The sequence below is a fragment of the Conger conger genome, chromosome 1 (genome assembly GCF_963514075.1).
Source record: "Conger conger chromosome 1, fConCon1.1, whole genome shotgun sequence".
Lineage (NCBI taxonomy): Eukaryota > Metazoa > Chordata > Actinopteri > Anguilliformes > Congridae > Conger > Conger conger.
Genome location: NC_083760.1, coordinates 74,356,487 through 74,378,273, shown reverse-complemented (window position 1 = coordinate 74,378,273; position 21,787 = coordinate 74,356,487). Strand labels below are relative to the sequence as shown.

General features: G+C 41.4%; 1 protein-coding gene across 1 annotated transcript; it reads left to right on the top strand.

The window, feature by feature from the left end:
- Positions 1 to 251: 251 nt before the first annotated feature.
- On the top strand, positions 252 to 12,850 carry LOC133105970 (tetratricopeptide repeat protein 24). The gene is made up of 14 exons (XM_061215996.1): positions 252 to 500; positions 1,183 to 1,438; positions 2,380 to 2,673; positions 3,402 to 3,603; positions 3,907 to 4,113; positions 7,058 to 7,186; positions 7,478 to 7,599; positions 7,887 to 8,006; positions 8,129 to 8,193; positions 8,349 to 8,458; positions 8,542 to 8,713; positions 10,100 to 10,188; positions 10,978 to 11,023; positions 11,934 to 12,850. The coding sequence occupies exons 2-14, from the start codon at positions 1,232 to 1,234 to the stop codon at positions 12,043 to 12,045; spliced, it is 1,875 nt and encodes a 624-aa protein (XP_061071980.1). The 5' UTR covers positions 252 to 500; positions 1,183 to 1,231; the 3' UTR covers positions 12,046 to 12,850.
- Positions 12,851 to 21,787: the final 8,937 nt, after the last annotated feature.

Sequence of the window (21,787 nt, the reverse complement as noted above, 5' to 3'; positions counted from 1 at the left end):
ACTTTGATACAAAGTAATTAACTCAGTTAAATGGAAACTCTGTGCCTGTTGTTTTACTTATTTTGTTTTACATATTTTGGATCCATTCACATGATACCACGATCTTCGTTGATATATCGTCTTCCACTAAAATTATAGGCTACCTTTCATCTGGGCATCCCTGGGTGTTCTGATGTTGGATTGGCTGAATTGGTTGTCTGTGTTGGGCACAGAACCACTGCTTTCCATGTTGCTGTAGCAACGCCTTTAAACTGAACTGTACTCAGCCTTCAGAGAGCCTTGTTTTAGCGAAGTTAGCGAGGCTATGTAGCATTTGGGTTTTAGCTAGCTAATTAGTTCGCTAACATAATAATATAAGAGTGTCTGCGAGCTTGCTCGCAAGTCAACCATCTAACAGTTACTTCTCTTGGAAGTTTGAAGGTGGTGCAAGTTAGGTCAGATCGCTTGCTAACTTGGTTGGACTATTACAACGAATGGCAGTAACATTAACACATCGTTTTGTAAGTAACTTAACGTTAGCTAATTTAATCAACCACTTCACTGTAATATAACGCTATTTAATAAGCGAATTGGTTGCCTGCTTGTTTAATATTACGTTTATTTATAACATCATAACTATTTGCTAACTCGCAACAGTGTTTATACAATCATCGGCTCTGATATTAACTAACGTGATGCACTGCCAATGCATAATACATTGCTAGCTATACGCTACTTTGAGCTTTTTTTTAGCTTGCTACGAATAATTGGCTAACAGTTAGATTAGCTAACACCGTATTTTCAAATAATGTTACACATTGTATACACGTTAGGATTCCATGGCTTGAATAATCTGCCACTGGACACTAGCTATTTAGTGCTGTGTTGATTAAACATTGATAAGAGCCGGATTATACTCCTCTAGTGAATAGGGGTTATCTAGTCTTTATTCCGAAAATTACAGCGTTACAAGTTACTCTGGTCTTTCTTAAAAGCAGAAACGAATAATTGAAGGAACCCTCTAGTCGAGCATCTCATGTAAATATGCTAGCATTATATGTTCAAATAACGTTTTTAAAACGTTAAAGCTCGCTATGGGTAATTTAAGATTGTTTTCTGCGTGTTTCTGTGGTTAAAATCAATACCACTCGTGGTTTTATTGTTAATGGTTTAATGTAATTTAACTGCAGCTCTCTCTTTCAGTCCTCTCCCCAGTCACCCCTTCTTGTAGCTGCGGTTTGTCCTGACTGCCATGGCCTCTGATGAGTCCTCCAGCCAACAGGGTCGTAAGAAGAAGAAGAAGAATAGTCATTCAGAGAAGGTGGACGAGTCTCCAGAGTTATTGGAGATTCGGGCAGATATCGAAGGATTGACTGCCTCTGGAAACAGTGCTCTGCTCAAGAGAGACTGTATAGAAGCCCTTGGCTTCTTCAAAAAAGCCTTCAAAGCCTCACTTGAGGTAATTTCACTGGGGATTCATATAGCTGGCAAGTGTTTAGGTCTTTTATGGGTTACTGTATGTTTTGTTTTGTATAGCACTTTTTCATGAGATCCTAAAGCTAATGAAACCTATCCTGCTAAATTGATTTTACACAACCCAACTACGGTATACATAATTGAGTTGGCACCACTAATACGTGTAATTTTAGTGAAAAATAAATGACTAATTCTCTGATACCATACCAGCTCCATGCTTATTGTATTTAACACGTAAGCCTAAGCAACAAAGCAGTGTAAGCAGCAGCAACCCACTAACAGTAACCTAAACAAGGCTGAATGCTTTCTTCAGTCTAGTGTGCATGGCTGATGAAAGGACACCACCATTTACTCAATATTTGCTGACTTACTGCATGCTTATATGCATATTTGTAAAGCGTTTGATAATATTTGCTTTGTTTGGCTTGATGAGCAAAAGGCAGGTGTGAGCCAAGCTGTGATCAAGTGAGGTTTTTAGTATTTATCACTAATACACTTTATTTGCCCATTTTTGCTTTGTTTGTTTATTTCATCAGAAACAACAGAAAATCTGTGAAACAGAATTTAACCGCGAACCATTTGGAAAGTTCTTGTGTTCTGTGCTGCCAAAGTCATCTTCTGCTTATGTGAAGAAAGATGTTTGGAACTGTACAGGCTTATGAGTTGCCAGTTTGTGTGGTGTAGAGTTGGCCAACAGAATTGGCTTTGATAGGACAATTTAAATAGCCCCTATATCCTTTCCACCGTCCTCACCTGCTTGCACTGACCGCACCTGGTTTCACTGTTCTCACCTGGTTCCACTGTCCTCACCTGGTTCCACTGTCCTCACCTGGTTTCACTGTCCTCACCTGGTTTCACTGTCCTCACCTGGTTTCACTGTCCTCACCTGCTTCCACTGTCCTCACCTGGTTCCTCTATCCTCAGTTGAAGGAGCCGGGAGTGCAGCGGGCCTGTGCCTTTAATGTGGGCGCGGCCTACGTGGAGGCAGGGAAGCCTCAGAAGGGACTGGACTTCCTGAAGCGAGCTGAGCCTGGGGAGAGGGGCGAGCGTGTGGCAGACCTTCAGTTCAACCTGGGAGCAGCTCACGAGGCTCTGGAAGAGCCAGGGCGAGCGGCGGGGCACTACCTGCAGGCCGCCCAGCTGTACCGCTCCCAAGGAGAGGGGGGCAGCGAAGGCGATGCCTGCATGAAGCTGGCCCATTGCCATCTCCTCACCCAGGTCAGTCTCCATGGTTACAGTGCATTCCTGGTTGCTTGGCATTGTGGGTTTGGAAATCAGTTAATTTCAAAAAATCACTTTCTCATTGAGTGTGGACATTTACAAATGAAGCCACTTGATTTGATATGAGTAAAATGAACATGAGAATTTTCTTTCATACAAATTGGACTAAGATCTTTTAATTGGAAGAAGTGTTTAATGAGGGAGCACTGGGTTTTGATTTTCAAAGGCACTTTGATAACGTTCACACAGCATTTTAAAATAGTTAATGCATGCATTATATAATGACCGCAAAGAGCTGTTAGCATATATCTAAAGCTCCAAATCCAAATCAGAAAATGTTCAATTATATTTAGCTACAAGGAACACTTACACAAATGGAGATTTATCTGGTTCATTTAGGTTTTGCATTCTGTGCTGTGCCTTGTGTATAAACCACCTGAAAATGAGAATTTACTAATAACGTAAAGTATCCATGACTTTGCAACTGGTAAAAATGCAAAAGGAAATATCCTAGTAAGGACAAATGCAAAAAATGAGTTTTTGGATACCATGCCTGGAAAATAACTTATGTGGTGTTTCAGCATGTTTCAAGCCTGGTTCTTGACATTTAAAATGTTTTAACTTTTGATTCAGGGATGTTAATTCCATTGAATAAAAACAGGTGTCAGTAAAGTCAGTCAGTAAATGAGCTGGTCCCTGTAAGATCCCCCTGTCCCGGTGTTCAGGACTGGGGCCAGGCGGTGCGCAGCTTGCAGCGGGCTGGGGAGAGCTACAGGGTGGCAGGCAAGCTGGAGTCTGCAGCTGTGGCTCTGAAGGAGGCTGGAGATCACATGCTCCAGAGTGATGACTTCACAGAGGAAGACATTATTGCTGTGCTCACAGAATGTCTGGAGCTGACCATTAGTGTCAAGGATGAAGACACACTGGGTAAAGCTCTGTGATGCTCTTAATCTTTGAAACATCCGCACATTGCCTTAGCGTAGTTACTCAATGGATGATACAAATTGTATTTGCTCAATTAACTCTTAAAGGTATAACAAGAGTTAGTTTCCAGTTCCACATTTCCCCTAATTGAGCACACATGGTGTAAGGCATGATACAAGGCAATACAGCATGAAGCAAGTCAAGGTCATAGAACAGAGATGCCAGCAGACGGATACCACATAGAATGTATCAGAATGTCTATGGCTGTGAAGCTGTGCCTTCACACCCTTTTCTTTCCTATTTTAGGTAAACTCTACAATGGCTTGGGCCTGAGCTTCTCCCAGCTGCGGCTGTTCCAGGAGGCTGCAGAGTGCTTTGAGCGGGCCCTGCCTCAGGCCCAGACCGAGCCTCCCAGGCTGGCCGTGGTTCTGCAGAACCTGGGCGCCGTCCACAACGCGTTGGCCCAGTACCAACAGGCCCTGGACTACCACAGAGAGGCTGCAGCCCTACATGGTGAGGCTGCTGAGATGACCATGCCCTGCGAGACACACAGTACAGTTCCCTCAGAGGAACACAGTACAGCTCCCTGAGAGACACACAGTACAGCTCCCTGAGAGACACACAGTACAGCTCCCTGAGAGACACACAGTACAGCTCCCTGAGAGGAACACAGTACAGCTCCCTGAGAGACACACGGTACAGCTCCCTGAGAGACACACAGTACAGCTCCCTGAGAGACACACAGTACAGCTCCCTGAGAGACACACGGTACAGCTCCCTGAGAGACACACAGTACAGCTCCCTGAGCGACACACAGTACAGCTCCCTGAGAGGAACACAGTACAGCTCCCTGAGAGACACACAGTACAGCTCCCTGAGAGACACACGGTACAGCTCCCTGAGAGACACACGGTACAGCTCCCTGAGAGACACACAGTACAGCTCCCTGAGGAACAAAGTACAGCTCCCTGAGAGACACACAGTACAGCTCCCTGAGAGACACACAGTACAGCTCCCTGAGAGACACACAGTACAGCTCCCTGAGAGGAACAGTAGTCAGGGCAGTACTGGGTGCTGAAGGGTGGGAGGTCCTGTCACCACATGGCTTGGCATTTTTACAAACTGTGTTAATCTTCATCCTCGACTAGACTGGGCTATCGTGTAAAAGAAAAAGATGCTTGTGCAAGCGTGGCAGAACTGTCAAATTGGAGGTTGCGGCTGCTTGAATTCATAATGCATTGCATTCATTATGGGTTTCATAAGATGTTTATAATTATAAATAGGCATACTTGCTTTGCTGAGGCTTTGATATTATGCTGAATAATGTAACCAGCCGTAGCATATAACTAATCCTGACACAGCATGGTCGTTATGTCAACAAAAATAATAGGACAAGAAATGCAAGTGGCATAAATGTCTGCAAATGTCTAGTATTTATTAATCTTAATTGAGGTTATGTTATGTTGCTTAATTAAAAAAAGAAAAAATCCAAATCAGCTGCCGACCCCACACATGCTTTATTGCCCTGTTGTTTGCCTCGCCTTCTTGCTGCACGTTATTTCAGCCCTAGCCTTCATGCCACTCTTTATTATTGACTCAGCCTTGCTGTTTATTAGTTTGGGAATTTTTTTTTTTTTTTTTACTCATGCTATTTTTGTTTTGAAGTGTTATTTTGGGCAATTCTGCTGAGCCAGTGTATCTAATTTGCACCACCACTTATAAGTAGCTGTCACTAAGAGGACTGTTCATTGCTGTCTCTGATAGACTGGTCTCACAGGTCTAACATTTCTTCCTAAGGAGTACATGTGTTGAAAAATATAGGAGCAGGCTAATGCGTTCCAATTAGTAGATGTGCGCCGAAATTATTTTTCCAGTTGGTACACATCCATTTTCAGGAAATGCTCTGAAAATGGGAGCACTGTAGAGTGTTGTTTCAGTGTCCATCCCGGCTTGCCTAAGTGCTAGATCGCAGACCATCTTCTGAAGTTTAACTGGGCTAAAATTGAGATGCTGTGCTTCTCAGCCAATTTCACCCTTGTGAATTCCATCCGCCGTAGTGTCACCCTCTTCATCCGAGGGGATCTTGGAGTGGTGCTGGACAGCACACTGTCCTCTGAGAGCTGTGTGTTTACATTAGTAATTGTTGGTTTGTTTGGTTAACTTTACACCTGCATAAAAAAAAAGTGCCTTGCATGGCAGCCAATCGCACTTGGTGTGTGAGTGGGTGAATGAGAAGCATCAATTGTACAGCGCTTTGGTTAAAGGCGCTATATAAATGCCAACCCTTCACCATTTACCGTAAAAGGGGCTTCTGTGCTTGGTTGAGGATCTTGTATTTTTGAGACCGATGTTTTCTGCTGTTGTAGTGGCGTTACTCTAGAACAGTGGTTGCTAAGTGATTGTGATGTAGGAGTAGGCAGGGTTAATATTAGGTTATTTTCTTACATTCATTCTAAGATGTTATTTTTTAAATAATTTAAATCTTGTGTTGAATTGCTTTTGTAATAGCTTTTTATTCGCTTTAAGTAGAATTAATTGACTTGCAATGAACTTTTAAATACATTTAGAAATTGACGTACCATTGTGCACATTTACATTTAATAGAGGCCCAACTAAGGCTCAATCTCTTAAATATAGAACACATATCTGTGAAAATGCTCATACCCACTTTGCTTGTGGCAAAGATGGCTATTAGGGAAAATACTTTCACTCAGATGTAACTAAGATAATTGGGTCTGGGTTGCACAGGCTAAAAAAAGATGCTTTACAGCCCTTGGTCACAGTATTTTAAATTTGGCAAAAACAGCTGCCTCTCAGCCATCACCAGCCTTATTCAAAGAGTTCTTAAACTGTTATAATAAAAATAATTATGTGGAAAATGACTGATGAGTCTCTTTCCCATATATAAAATACATTTGTCTTCCTTGATAGTCCAGGGGGGGATCATTCCACTATCAATTGAGTACGCACAAATTAACATTTTAGGAATTGATTTTGGTGACCTGTTAGCCGTTATATTGCCTGAAAATAATGATGAATGACAATCTGACAAGTAGAGTGTGGTTGGTGATTTCTCACAGGAAAGTTTATTCATGCCTGCTGCTCTCCTGTACAGTGTGAGTCACCAGGACCATTATGTGTGTTTATTTCATCAGCTCTGAATGACACTGAGCTAGGTCTCTCTCTCTCTCTCTCTCTCTCTCTCTCTCTCTCACTCTCTCACTCTCTCTCACTCTCTCTCACTCTCTCTCTCTCACTCTCTCTCACTCTCACTCTCTCTCTCTCTCTCTCTCTCTCTCTCTCTCTCACTCTCTCACTCTCTCTCACTCTCTCTCACTCTCTCTCTCTCTCTCACTCTCTCTCTCTCACTCTCTCTCTCTCACTCTCTCTCACTCTCTCTCTCTCACTCTCTCTCTCTCTCTCACTCTCTCTCTCTCTCTCTCTCTCTCTCTCTCAGGCTCCCTGGGCAGTCGCGGTGCTCAGGGTCAGTGCTTCAGTAACCTGGCGTTTGCCCTCAGTCAGCTGGGTGAGCACGAGGAGGCAGGGGAGAACTATCTTCACGCCCTGCAGGCCTTCAAAGACACCGGTGTGTGCCCTTAGCCTTGCCCTGAAGTCACTCTTACATACTACACTGTACACTAGGAACTACCTCTGTGAAATAAACTGCTGGGGACTGCTTCTCCCTCCAAATGTATTCATATAAAACTCATTGAAATATTTAAAAATGTAGTTTCCGCAAAAGTCTCCTCCATTGGCCAATGTTTGCGAATGTACAAATGAACTATTTTCTGTCCTCTCTCCAACCACGTCTTCCTTTCTTCTTTGTTCCTCTTCCTTGTTTCTCCATCCTTCTCCTGACACGGCCGCATTACCGCAGATGACCACGAGGGGCAGTGGCAGGCTTGCGAAGGGCTCGGAGCAGCTAAGCTGCGAGTGGGAGACCCTGAGAAAGCCACTCTGTACTACAAACAGGCTCTGGGGCAGCTGTCCAAGTGCAGAGTGAGTCCCTGCTCGTGCTGCATTAAGCTGAGTAGCACATGAGACAATGAGTTCATCATTACAAATGGGAACTTAAAAGTAGGAAGTAAATTATTCCCTGACTAAACAACCCCCACACTGACGACGTGAGAAGGTGGAGTGTACATGTTCTCCTCCTGTTTGCGTGGGTTAACTCTCTGGGCTCCGAGTTCGGTAGCCCAGGGACCTTCCTGGCTAGCTCTGGCACATTTACAGCAATGTTATTAATGTGCATTATCTAACAATGAAATGAACTGAAACCCCCCCAGGACGTCCCCAGCGTGGCCCAGGAGCGGTTGGTGAACAAGCTGAGCGAAGCGCTCCAGTACAGGCTGGCCCTGCACGGCCAGCTCTCCCAGGGAAAAGCCCCGGCCTCTGGCCTGCCGCCCGTGAGCACGCTCCCCCGCACGCCGCCCGCTTCGCCTCTTGACATTTCACAGCCTTTCTGCTCAGAGTAATCTCATTCACACGTCCGGGCTGTTTGTGATGCTGTCGCCCTCTTCCCCTTTAGAGGCGTCCGTACGAAAGCAGGCCCTTCTTCAGACGAGTCCCTCCCGACAGACTCGTACCGCCGGGGTGAGAGAGAGCATGACTCATCTGTCACAGACCTGTCTGCACTTCATCTTCACATTGCTGATGAGAGCTTACAGTGTAGTAGCGCTTGTATAGATATGTTTATGTAGATCTATGTGTTCATCCTTCCCTATCCTCTGTGCTGTGTGTCTCCGCAGGACCGCTGCCATTAACGGTGGCAGGCCCCGCACACTCCGGAGACTGGACGTCCACCGCCAGCCCAGGACCGAGGCGTGTAATGGCCACCAGGAGCAGGGTGGGTCCCAGGGTAAGTGCTGGTCTTCTGCTGTTGTGACTGCTCAGCTGAGGTGCCGTGGAGGTAATGCTGCACTGACCGGCTCTGTCCTGCAGGGGGGGCTCACACCGCTGAGCAGGGCGCGGAGCAGATGAGTCCAGCATCCCACAGAAATGATGGGGGCGACAGTGACAACGCAGCTGCACTGATGACAGAGTCGGACTCGCAGTTCAGCGACCCTCACTCTGATCAGCCCAACTATCTCACTGCACTGCCAGAGGCCAACAGGCAAGGGTCTTTCTATCTACACCTCCATCTCCCTCTCTCTCAAACAGACACACACACACACACACACACACACACAAAGAAAACAAGCACTCATACTAAACATTACAGTGACACATTACACATCGACACATTACTTTTACTTACAGCTAAGTGCAGACACATATAAACAGGTGTGCCTACTTTGTACAGATACAGTAGATGGTAATACACACACAAGCATATATTATTTGGGCTGATATAAGCACACAGAGAGGCCCCTTACCCTCCCCACTCCTGTTGTTTGTCTCAGTTTTGAGTCAGTGGTGACGCTGCTAAGCTGTAAAATAATTATTTTTCAGAAATGTTGGCATAAACTTGTTCTCTCTCAGGAGGATTATTTTCCAAAACTACCAGATCACTGAGGGAGGAGCATGATTTATGTATCGTAATAAGACTGCGTGGGTTGCCAATATAAAATCCACACTGCTATATGAATATAGTCTTAATAATAATAAGTCTTCCATGATGGATATATTGTAAGGTTAAATCAGAAAGTTAAATATGCAAGGAAGTGAAATGAGAGAGTTGTCAGGTGATCATCTGCCTGAAAATAATATTATTCCCCTTTATGGGTACCTAGACCCGAAGGGCTTCTTCGGGTATAGCTTTTACAGCCTTTTAGCATTGCAGTTGCACAAATAAGGGAAATATAACGGTAGGAAATGTATTTCATGAGGATATAACTGTAGGATATGTGTAGAGGGTGCCTGATCAGTATGCAGGGAATGAGACAGAAGTGCTCTTCTTGGTGATGTGCATGTGTGCATACCCATGCAGCACTACAGGGACTTGGAGCAGGAAGAGTGCGCCGCAGGGGGTGTATCTGATGACACCATTAACCTTGTGCCTCTTGACTTTGTGTACGTGGCTGTCGATGCACAAAGGAAAGCCGCGCCTTTGATTGGAGATTTTTGAGCTTTAAATGGGTGATGAGCTGCATTGTACTGAGCCCATCAAAGAAGGCTCACAATCAGGAGATCTTTCAGTCACTTCTATGACAGGATGAAATGTCATGCAGCATTAATAAGATGAGCCTCTGGCATTAAAACATTTGCCTGATGGCTAAGAGCAGTGGTGTGTGTGTGTGCGTGTGTGCGTGCGCGTGTGCGCGTATCCACTGCCATTGGATAACAGCGGGTTTGTGTTGCTCACAGGGCACACCAGAGGGTGTTTACTTTGACCACGTTATGAGCCAGTGTAAAATCTGCAATCTACATACATCTAAAATTCTACTACATATCATGGAAGTCATCTTGAAATTTGTCTGTATAAGCAGTCATTTGAAAACCCCATTATGGTTCTATCATCAGTGAAGTGTGAATGTGTGTCATATCCCTCTGCTCTCAGGAACCTGAACAACACCTACCTGCAGCCTGACCCCCACTACCAGAACCAGAACCAGAACCAGCCTGAGTCCCTGGGCCTCACCCAGCACTGTGAGTCCAGACCGACCCTTTCCCAATACACACGCAGGCCGGCCTGCAGCCAGCCTGCTCTTCCACCAGTAAAGTGCCACGTCCCTTGAGAGTTGGGACTTATAAAAACCCGGAAGACCTTTTGAGGTGTATGTGATGTGAATAGAATATTGACAGGAGAATTTGGTTTTTTAAAATTTGAGATTTAAAGATAAAAGCTTGTATAATGGAGCTCATCTCTGACCTTTCCTGAACGTTCAAGTCTGTGGGAGAAGAACTGCAGTGACTCATGCAGAAATCTCACTTTCTTTGTGCAAGCATTTATTCCTGTTTTTTTTTTGTTACATTTTGGAGTACATCCAGCTTTTATCCTGGAATATGACTTGGCTGCATGTGTCATACTTTAAGTGTAAAAACATATATTGGCTCTTGAAGAAAATGTGTTTCACAACTTACAACTCAAGCTGGAGTTTTCACCTCGTCAAAACTATGCCGAGGATTTAGCTGCATTTAGCATGCATAGCCACCACTAGGTGTGAGCAAGCCAGTGACACAATCAGGCTCTCTAACCATTTCAAACAAGACAGAAGGCACTCTAGAAGATTTTAATTCAGTTGGGAAGCAAGAGCAGGAACCTATTTAGCATACTGTTAAATATTGCATGAATATTGCAATATTTAACAGTATCCTTCTTGCATATGTGTGTGTATTTCACATATGTGAGAAGGAATAGACCCAACGAAGCACAATAATCGCTTTCAAGATATTTATAATATTTAAAATACTGAATTGTAATATTTTATTCTACAGCTGAGCACTTGTATGAAACCATCAAACAGAGGACCAGAGAGATAAGGTAAGTCCAGTTATCAAAATTCAATCATGAATTTCAAATAGAGATTAAAAGTAAATAATAGCAATATGTCTATTATGTATAGTGATTTTCAGGATAAATATTTTATTTAAAAAAAAGATAAAAACAGAAGTTTAAAAACAAATGAAAATAAATTTTGAAGACGTGAGTTTTGAGTGCTCTTTTGAATGCGGGGAGTGAGGCGGAATCTTGGATTCGGGTTCTGAAGAACAGGTGTTATATGAGCGCTGATACGTGGCTGGGTGAAAAAACGGGCAGCAGAGTTCTGGACATTTTGTGTGGGTTTTTTAAGGACGTGCCATAAACAATACTGTTGTACTGTAGTGCAGAGGAGAATGCATGGATAAGTGTTTCAGCTGCGAGTACAGGGGGGAATAGACAGAAAAAACATATTTTTTAGATGAAAAAGAGCTGTTCTGACTGAGATTAACATGATTATTTAATGAGAAGATCAAAGATGACAGCAAGGTTACGGGGGATGTGCAGACAGTGAATCCGTCAATGGAAAGGGAAAAATTGGGTGAGAGATTTTGGTCCATGATGCTGATTTCTGATTTTGCTACAGTTGAGAAAGTTGGTTTGCATCCTGCATTTGATTTCTGTGAGAAAGTGGGTAAGGGCAGTGACAGGTTTGGAGGACATGTAGAGCTGGGTGTCGTCAGTGGAACTGGAGGCAGTGGGAACGACTGATCTGTCCTTAGAGAAGCATAGACGATGAAGAGGATGGGTCCAAGCACCGATCCTTGGGGGACGCCATGGGAGACTGGGGCTGCATGAGAGCTGCAGTTATTGATAGAATAAATAAAACAATGTAAATAGCTATGTCATGTGTATGTTATGTGTATAAGTTAAATCAAGTTTTATTTTAAAGTAATTTACTTATGTGTTTCAGTGACCCTCCATTGGCTCAGAGCTCAGGGCTGTCTCTCACTGAGAGGACTAGCAGTGAGGAAGCCACACCCCTGTACAGGAAGTGGAAGTCACGGGTGTGTGCACTTATGTGACCTTCACAATGCTGAACTATTGCCTACTAAAAAAAAAACTGTTGGTCCAAAATTGTTTTGTTTTTTCTCCCAAGAGTGCTGCTACATCCATTTATACTACTTGTCAGTGTATTGCATTGCACACTGACACTGCATCTGTATAGATGAGCACATTGATTTCAGTAGCAGACAGTATTGATCTTACCTTGCATATACTGTATGATGAAATATGTATTTTTTTTCAATATGGTCACTACTCTATTTTCGTCATGTCTGTTAAATAAACTTAATTGAGAACGTGCATGTATTCAATGATTATATAAATGTATACAGTATGATACAGTAAGATTGTTTTTTCATATTTTACAGCCCCCATAAAGCTAATGAATGGATATATTATTCCAAAGGATATTTTTTGCTCCTGTTATCCTTTTCAGATTATTACTAAATTAGTAGATTGAAGTTTGTGCTCAGAATAAGGTATTAAAAAAAAACATTGACTGTGTAGTTTTTATTCATTGTTTCAAGTGTTTTCCCAGTTATTCAATGTGATTGGCATTTTTGTTAGAGCACAAGGGTACTGAAATGACAGTACCAGCATACAATTTCTTGTGAAATTAATTAATTAAAGAGCAAACCATGCCATGCCGACTTTTATTCCTCATGTCAGGAACACTTTGATCTTAATCTTAAAATCCTAATGTCTTTATTTGTATCTTATTGACAGTGCATTATATAATGCAAATTGCATTTGGAAGGAACATGTTCAAAAGCTCTTAAACTTCAAATTTGTGGTTGGATTGTGAATAAAACATTTTTTACTTCAGTCTCCTGTCATGTTTTAATACTGTCACTGATATCTTTGATAGATTTAAGGACAAAACATAGGTTGGTAGCTTAATATGTTCTTCTTGGAGACATTCATACTAGAACCCATGACCCTATGTGTTTACTGGGAAATACAGTCTGTAGTCTGCTTTACTCTGAGGTACTGTTCACAGCTAGACTGCAGAGCTGGCCCAACCATAAACGTGTGTGTGAAATTGCCTCTACGTTTGGCAATGCTGAAAATGACCAAACCGCCCAACACTGTTCCTGGAGATCTACCGTCCTGTAGGTTTTCACGCCGACCCTAAAGCGCATCTCATTCAACAGCTAGAGATCTGGTTGAGCTGATAATTAGTAGAAGCTGGTGTACCGAGTTAAGGTAGAAATAAATACCTGCACGACGGTAGATCTCCAGGAACCAGGTTTGGTAGCCCTGACCTAGGGAAAGACATTGTAACCAAGCCTAATCTCGATAGCACTGTGGTAAAGTGGAGCGCGGTACTGTAGCCATGGAAGGGCTGTTTTCAAAGCAACTCTGCGGCGAAGGAATGCGGTGAAAAATGTAAATGTGAGATTAGATTTTCCCCTGCGGTGCGGAATGAGGAAATGTTATTGGTCCGAGACAGTGCCAGTGGCAAGGGGAGGGGCAGAACGGGTAGCGGGTAGGTTAGTGTTCCGATAGTGATACATTCTTGATGTGTTAGTCTTAATACTGTTGACTTCTACGTGTCTGCGGGTCATCATGAATTCCTTCCGACTTTCCAGTAAAGTAACAATTATTTGCTCCTTTCCTAGCCTTTTTTTAATAGGCCTATTGTAATTTATTTTCAGTTCGTTGTTTGAAATAGATGTTTCACATGTATGTGTATTTATGCTGCACAATAACACATGCTGTGTGATGTTTAGGACAACTTATGCAGTTGCAACAAGTTTAATAATTACTTGGATGGCATTGAGATCACGACTTCAGTACTCTTCCGAATGGACAGCTCCCTTCTACTCGGCACTTTCTTCTCCGTGCATTTGGACGGGACTATGGAAAAATACTGAGCTGCGGCTAAAAAATCACACTCTTCTTGGGAATATCACCACCCGCCAAGTCGGCTGCTGACTGCAGCATATGAGTGGACGGTCGAAACATAGCGGAGTTACCTACCAGGCGATTAATGGAAAAGGCGACTGGAATGATAAGTCTGAAGATATTCTCGTTGGGCGAGATCATGGTATAGATGCGATGTTCCGAGTTGTGAGAACACTTTTACTCAATTTCCTTTACACGCACTCCTTTATCAGCCAAACCTGGTCATAGCCTACTCTTGGACATATTGACATAACGACCGAAGTGGATGAATGACAGATCTGAATGCCGCATGCACGGTATATATAATACATTAATGAAGTAATACAATCCTGCAGCAAAGAAGAACACTGGGAATACATTTATGTCCTGTAGTCCGCTGAAGAATAAATGAGGTAAGAGTCATTTGAACTGAAAGAACGGTAACCTATGCCAGGATATACCACAGCCTAAATGCTTATCAATGTCTTTCATGAATAGCCTAACTTTAAAGGTCTTCGTGAAAACAACAGCAGCTAAAATGAAAAACTCAAAACAACTTGGTAAGACTAAGCCAAGGATAATTTTCTAGTCTTCTGTGGACGTAAAGCCTTTACAGAAACGAAGTGATCTCGTGCGTTGGTTTATTCTCACCAGACCCCTGGAATAGAGGGAATGCTGGCGTTAGCTGTTTTAGCAATGAATAGTGTTTTTTGAAATCTCCCAATAAGATGAAGTAGCACAATTACAGCCTGATTAGAATAAACTACTGCGGCGTGTCATATGAAACTCTATGTCTCCAGATAATATTGCCCTATGCTTCAGAACAAGTATACAAATAGTTACGAGATAAAGTATTAAACACATTACAACCTAGCATATATGGGCCAATGGGTATGCTATGGTTACGTTTTCTAATATAATGCGCAGTAATGCAATTACTTGTAATTTGAGTGTCCAAATTAATATATATTCTGTGATGCACACCTGAATAATCCAAGTGTAAAGAATAACAGTGATCGCGCGCACTTTTAGTGCTGATGTTACTGGATTTCTTTGCATTTTTCTCTAGGTAATTTTTAATTAGCCATGGTGTTGAATGCCTTCGTAAATATTAATATTTCTCTACGGAAGGCAACTGTGAGATCTGCAAGTTCATGTAGCCTACATTTTTATACGTTTGCTTGGGTGTGAATTAAAACGTGGCCATGAAACGCCTATTTGAATAAACGAACCTTTTAATTATTTATGTACTTACTTATTGTTTGTTTACCCTGCACACAGCCTGCATCACATTGCAGGTTCAACCTCCTATTAAAAGCTATTTAACATTGATAATCAAAAGATATGCGTTGTCAGAAAATATGATTTATTTATTCAGGAAAGATAAGTCACAGGGGAAAATAAGCTATGCCTGTTATACCGAAGCGTAGCTCATGTGTGAATTTATGTAAAGGCGAAGTATATTCAAAGCATTAATGAGCCAATGCTAAAACAAGGCTAGAAAGCTATGCAATATAAACGTGTTTTTAGAGTGCTGTGTTTTGTTGGAGATAAAGAACTAGGCTACTGACAATTTACCTGAGTGAGCTTAAGTTTCCTTTAACGGGGTAGTTTAATTTGCAGTCTGCAACACAGGGGTGCACAACTGCTGTCCTGGAGTGCCGGTGTGCGAGCTGGTTTTTGTTCCAACCAATTACCGGAATTGATTTTTCTGACAGCTTTATGAATTATGCTGGTTCACTCCTGTACTTGAGCAGAGTAAAATCTTTAGGATACAGCTGCAGTCGCTGTAACTGGTGCATATACACATGTCTGAGAGAGACATTATTTAACTAATTAAAACGCACAAAATCCTGAAGCGGATCGGCCCTTGCTGTGCACCCCAGCTGTAACATCAGTCTGGCTTCGCTCTGATTCGGGGAGTTCTCGGCGTTATAACCAACTACTGATGCAGCTAATGCTACTCACCTATAGTTCATTCATTCCCCCATCACACTGCAGAGGTGAAAGATAATGATTTCGCTGAGAAAGAGATGGCAGAGCCCTACTAGTGGTGCCTGCTGTATGATTGTGTTCCCCACAGTATAGTAGCCTACAGATTTAAAACAAAATGAACTGAATGGTTTGGAAATTCAAGCAGTGAAGTTCAGCTAACTGAACGAGACCTAGAGAGATCCAAAGAGAACAGAAGACAAACAGAGAAGGAAGATTGTGGATGATAAGATTGATTTCATTCAAATGACCTAAGAGTCGGAGAGAAAAAGTTGATTCATTAGGTTGGGAGGATTGTTGGGTGGCCCCATGATTTTAGCAGAAGGGTAATGAAGAGACAGTGGAGTAGCTATTTACTATAGGTTTGCTTTGCAGCCTTTGCAGTGCCTCACAATGAATTTGAAGGATCACTGTCTTGTCATAATGGACTTACTGTCCTAATTGGCTTTCATTGTTACTCGGCACTTAATTGATCAATGAAAACAGTTGTTAACACAGTTAACTCACCTTGTTTTTTGGGTCCTGATTTTAAGGTGAAAACTGTAGGGGAAGAATTACTATTACTAAATTACTAAATGAATGCATTCAGGGGGATACGTAGACTTTTTTTTTAGTAAACAGAAGTAAAAAAGAAAATAATTGCATAGGTTTAGGATTAATATTCCCACTTTTCCACTGTGAAGTGATGAGCAGAGCCCAGAGGAAAGCAGCGAGAGGAATAAGATGACAGAGAAAAACACAACACTCTAACAAAGAGAAATGGGGGGGAGATATACGTCCCATAAGAAAAATAAGGGCATTAAGATTGACACACACACAGGTAGAGCAGATAGACAAAGTCATAATACTTAAATAACATAATCAGAGAGGAGAGTCTTTGCCATAAAAATAGGTTTTTATAGAGTGAGGAACAAATTCTACATCTAAGTGGCTGAAGTGGCTGAGTTCTTAGAAATCCTGAGAAATGCTTATTTATTGGTAGACATCTTATTCAAGGGTTTTATTGACTCATGGCAATAAAGATATGGGGTGGTAATGGTTTAATGGCTATAAAAGGTCAGGATTATTTCTTAATTGTTCAGGAGGACAATGTAAAAGCAACCTTGGTTAAGAGAGAATTAATAGACAGGAAATAAAATGCATGACATCTGGGGAAATGGCTTGGAAATAATGAAGTCTGCCCTGTCCCTAAGAGCAGAGATGTGAATCAGAATAATGTAGGCTGTAAATGGTAGAATGTGGCTTAGAATAGCACAGTATGAGTCATTAACAAAACAAAGAGCAAATATTAATGGGAGAAAAATAATGGATCGGAAGTTTGTGAGCATAGTTCAGCAGAAGAGTGAAAAGGACAGCCTTGTAGAATGTGGATTGAGGAGGTGGGGGTTTGAGAGAGATGAAAAATAACCTTTTTGTTAAACATTTTTGTTAAACATTAAACGCCTATGACAGGGTTTCTTAGATTTGGAAAGCTACATGGTAAAACACCCAGTGTAATCATTCAATGGCACTTCTCTGCATGCTTGTGTGGTTCTTGCTGTCTTTTGGGAATATATCATTTAACTTCACATTGTGTGATAGTAGGCCTTCAAAAACAGAGTAAGACATTTATTGGCCTGCTGTACATATGTGCTGGACATTGTTCTTTTCCTTTTGAGTTATCCATCCATACTTTAACACTTAGGAAAGTGCCTAATTATCCAGAAAGAAATCTGAGATAAAAATGGATGTATATATATTTCTTTACATTTTATACAGTTACAGCAGGTCAGAATAAGCCCATACAACACATGCAAAGTTCGTACTATTTAATTCCACCAAAACAGAACATTAACAGTATCAAGATGAAAAAGATAAACTGGTTTTTAAAAGACCAGGCACTGTCAAGAACTGAATGGGGTCAAATTGACCCCAAACATAATAGGAGGGTTAAAGAGACCCAGTGTGGCAGCACTCCACAGTTATCATTGCCTATACTCCACCCATTGCCTAATAATTGTATAATTCACACAAAGTTGCAGTTGGACATTTCCATATCTTCCAAAATAGCACTTCACACAATTATATTGGGCTCTAACATTTGCTTCACTTATTAGCCGGCCAATTTTAAAAGAAAAATGTCAATTTATAATTACATTCATAAATTCCATGGTCCATAGATCTGCTAGCACAATGGTAAATAATTGTATTATTTATCTGATCTGTGTTTTGATTATCAGGAGGATGTAAGGGCTTAATATTTGTGGCCATCAAATGGGGTTGCATATCAGCCTAAATCAATGCCTATCAGAAAAGTGAGGCTAAATTTAGACGGCACCAGTCGTCACTGTAACCGAAGGTCTCAGTCAGCAGGGTATTCCCTGTGTCATAATGCTCTTATTTGGCACTCACTTCTAGGAGTATGGAAATTAGTAACCAGTTTATATATTTGAGTATAAGGAGTTGTGGAGATTGATTGAACAGATTATTGACTTGTGAATTAGATGTTTTTTACCCAAATACAAAGCACTTGTATTTATGGGAGAACTTGGTAAAATGGTATGTGTAAGCTATGAAATTGCATATCATTATATCATTATATTCAGCATAACAGGACTAGATTGGTTGTGTTCTCTTTGCAAACATGTGACAAAAGACAATCAACTGTGATGAACCTAATTAATTAGTGTTCTGTTTTCACTGCTATATCAATGTTGCCACCAGATGAACACCCCAACCCCAAATCTACAGAATATGTTCTGGATCAAGAAAAAGATTAGCCAGAGACTCAAGATTCAATAGGCTGTCAGTGGTAGTACCAATTGGTCTTTACTGCCGTAGTATGTATTTATATAATATCTCATTTGGTAAATGTTCAATATGCAATGACACTGCTGCTTGTCCTTCTGTTGTGGTGCACAATTATAACTCTGTGGTTCATTTTCTCATGACAGTGGCCCCTTTGAAATATTTATAATTGTAAGGTCTCATTAATCCCTTGGGTCTTCAAAAAAGGAGAAAGAAAAAAACCTTGTTAACCCTGTGCTGGCCTCACAGGGGATTCAGCGTCTGACATTTCCCTCTTTGCTCATTGTGATCACACATTGGCTGGATGCTACTCTCTGTGTCCTTTAGAGACTTCTCATGGGGCGTGCTCTTTAGAAAGACCCCCCGAGTTACAATCGCCTTCTCTACTTCTGTTTAAAAAGTCTCACAATGCAGAACTGCAGTTGCAGCTAGTCATGACGTTTTGAAAAAGCCATTTCCTTTGGAAGTTATGCTTTTTCTTTTTCAGTCATCCAAAAAGACTACAGCAGACAGAATATGTCTTTGAAAACTGTCACACTGATAAAAGTATTTATTGGAATCCAGAATATGGCACCTTCGTGATCATGACACTGCACAACCCTAGTTAGTTTTGATTCCATTGCGATTATTATGTTGTAATAAAGGTTGTGAATTAAATATGAAATCTTAAATGATTAACTTACTCCACCACATGATTTTTCTGGATTAATGCCTGCACTAATTCCCCAGAAGTCCTTGTACATACCCTGTTGCTGACATCAAAGTTCAGAAAAGACTGGCACAGTAATCTCTCATGTTTTCTTGTGTAATCCCTCTGTACAGTCCACTTAAAGGTACAATAGGTAAGATTTGTATGTTAAAACATTGTTACAAGACCATTGTAAATCCCTTCCTATCATTGCAAAAGGCTCACTGATATGTTGACTCACCCTCTGCCTGTGTTTGTAGTCCTTAAATATGTTTCAAAATATGCAGTTGACGGGCCGGCACTCTGTATAGCTGTACATCATATAGCTGTACAATAATTCAAGCTCATTGGTTGAAAATTGGTTCTAATTGCCACAGCCAATGGTGTTTCAACATCAGCGCGTTCACAGAGAAGGGGTGGGATTCACAGTGTTGTTGTTTGAGCGTGTTTGTTGCTGCAATTCCTCTCTTGACCGTTAGAAGTCCGAAATTACCTATTGTGCCTTTAAATACAACTCTCAATCATTACTTTTTAACCGAGTAGGGGCTCCATTCAACAGCTAAATGGAAACCGAAGAAATGGACATGGAAGCACTATCTAGATTAGATGCCACAAGACTGTTTCAGCTTTGTTTTGTTGTGAATGGTTCCTGTAAAGATGCTGTCTCTAGTGTCTCCATAGGTTGTACAGACAGCGCATGTGGTTCGTCACTGCCACTCTGCGATGCTCAAAACATAAATAACCCACACCGTGGCCTTTTCAGGTAGTAATTACAGCACCCCAGGGCTACAAAGGCTGGATTACTGTCCTTCGTGTGAAGGTTATCCATTGGCAATAACCATGCGCTGAAAATTAATTATTTCTATTGTCAACTTGGGCATGTAGACATTTACAGAATAGTTATTTTTTGCAATGAGAGGAATATAAGTATATGCCCAACAAACACATTTTATTTTGAAAAAAGATCAACTCTTCCTAGAAAACATGACCTTTGAGAAAGAGTGCTCTGATGCTGCAATGAAATATTGTTTGTTTAATCATGCTTTTCTGCTTTTGCATTAGTAAATATGAAATTATTTGCTAATGGTTTGTGTTGCTAATTACCCTGCTTATTTGCTTAACAAATTATCCAGAATGGCTGTCAATTTAAGTATTACCTACTTAAAATTCTAATCTACAGCCACCTCCTTGCAATTTCAGTGCAGTATCCAGTTTTCCACATGGATTCCTCCAAGGTATTTGTTTCATAAGCTAAGGAGATATTACCTAAATGGTATTTTCTCTTCTGAATCTTTCATATCCAAAAACGTGAAAAGAAATGTAAAGTAAGCATACATTTTGTTTAGAGTCAAGATCTTGGGAAAATGTTTGTCCAAGTTGTTTGATGAGTAATGGGCTCCCTAACAGCAACTTCACAAAGTTTCCTGAAGCATAAAATGGCAATAAAGAAAGACTTACATGTATAAGTTAGGGACATGCAAGAGTGCAGAAGTGTTTACCTGGCCATTCATGCTGGAGATTACAAGAGACGGAATTATAGAATTCCTCACAGATTATATTTAGCTAGTTACATAGGAGCTGCATCTTCAGACAGAGTTACTAGGTTGAACTGTTATTTATGTAACTGGTCTACACTTATGCCGTACATTAAATTTATGCATATAGAAATGTGGCCTGAGAATGTAAAGTGAGCCCCGGTTACACACAGTTAAACTAAGTATAAGCTATCTGAAGAGACAAGTGGTATTCTCTCTTGGGCTTGGATAGTCATGGGGCTTATAGGATTTTGTTAATTGATTCATTAAAGTAGGTAATTACATTGTAAGCCTGCTTCATCTGGTTTCTGTTGTCTGAATTGTTTGCTGATTTTAAGGTGAAAACAAAAACCAGCTGCTCAACCAAGGAATGAACACAAACTGCCGTGAACTATAACTAGAAGCCTGCTGCTGTGAGACCTAATTGGTTTCATTCCACCATGGCAGGTGGCCTCAGGCTGCTACTACATAAACACCCCCTAGCTAATCTCCAGGTACTTTCAGCCAAAAGGCATCAACGCTGTTTTCGATTGTTGCATGGAATATGGCCGCTAGTTCACAGATAGGTATGTCAGACAAAGGGCATTTGCTCAGCTGCAGTGCTCCATGTATGTCAGGGTGTCATGGTGGTGGCATGAGAACACAATGCAAACCATTTTCAAATGGAAGCCACAGTGTAACCACCACATTTAACCAGAATGAAAATGTATTATTAAACTGCATATTTAAACCACTAGGCCACATAATTGTATGCATATGAACTGGAACAGCTACTCCGCAGTTCTGTGGGTTTAAACCTTGGGATGAAACTTATCCTATGTTGGTTGCAGTTGTCCCATCGTGTCTTGAATTGCAAGAGTGTTTGAAACGTCT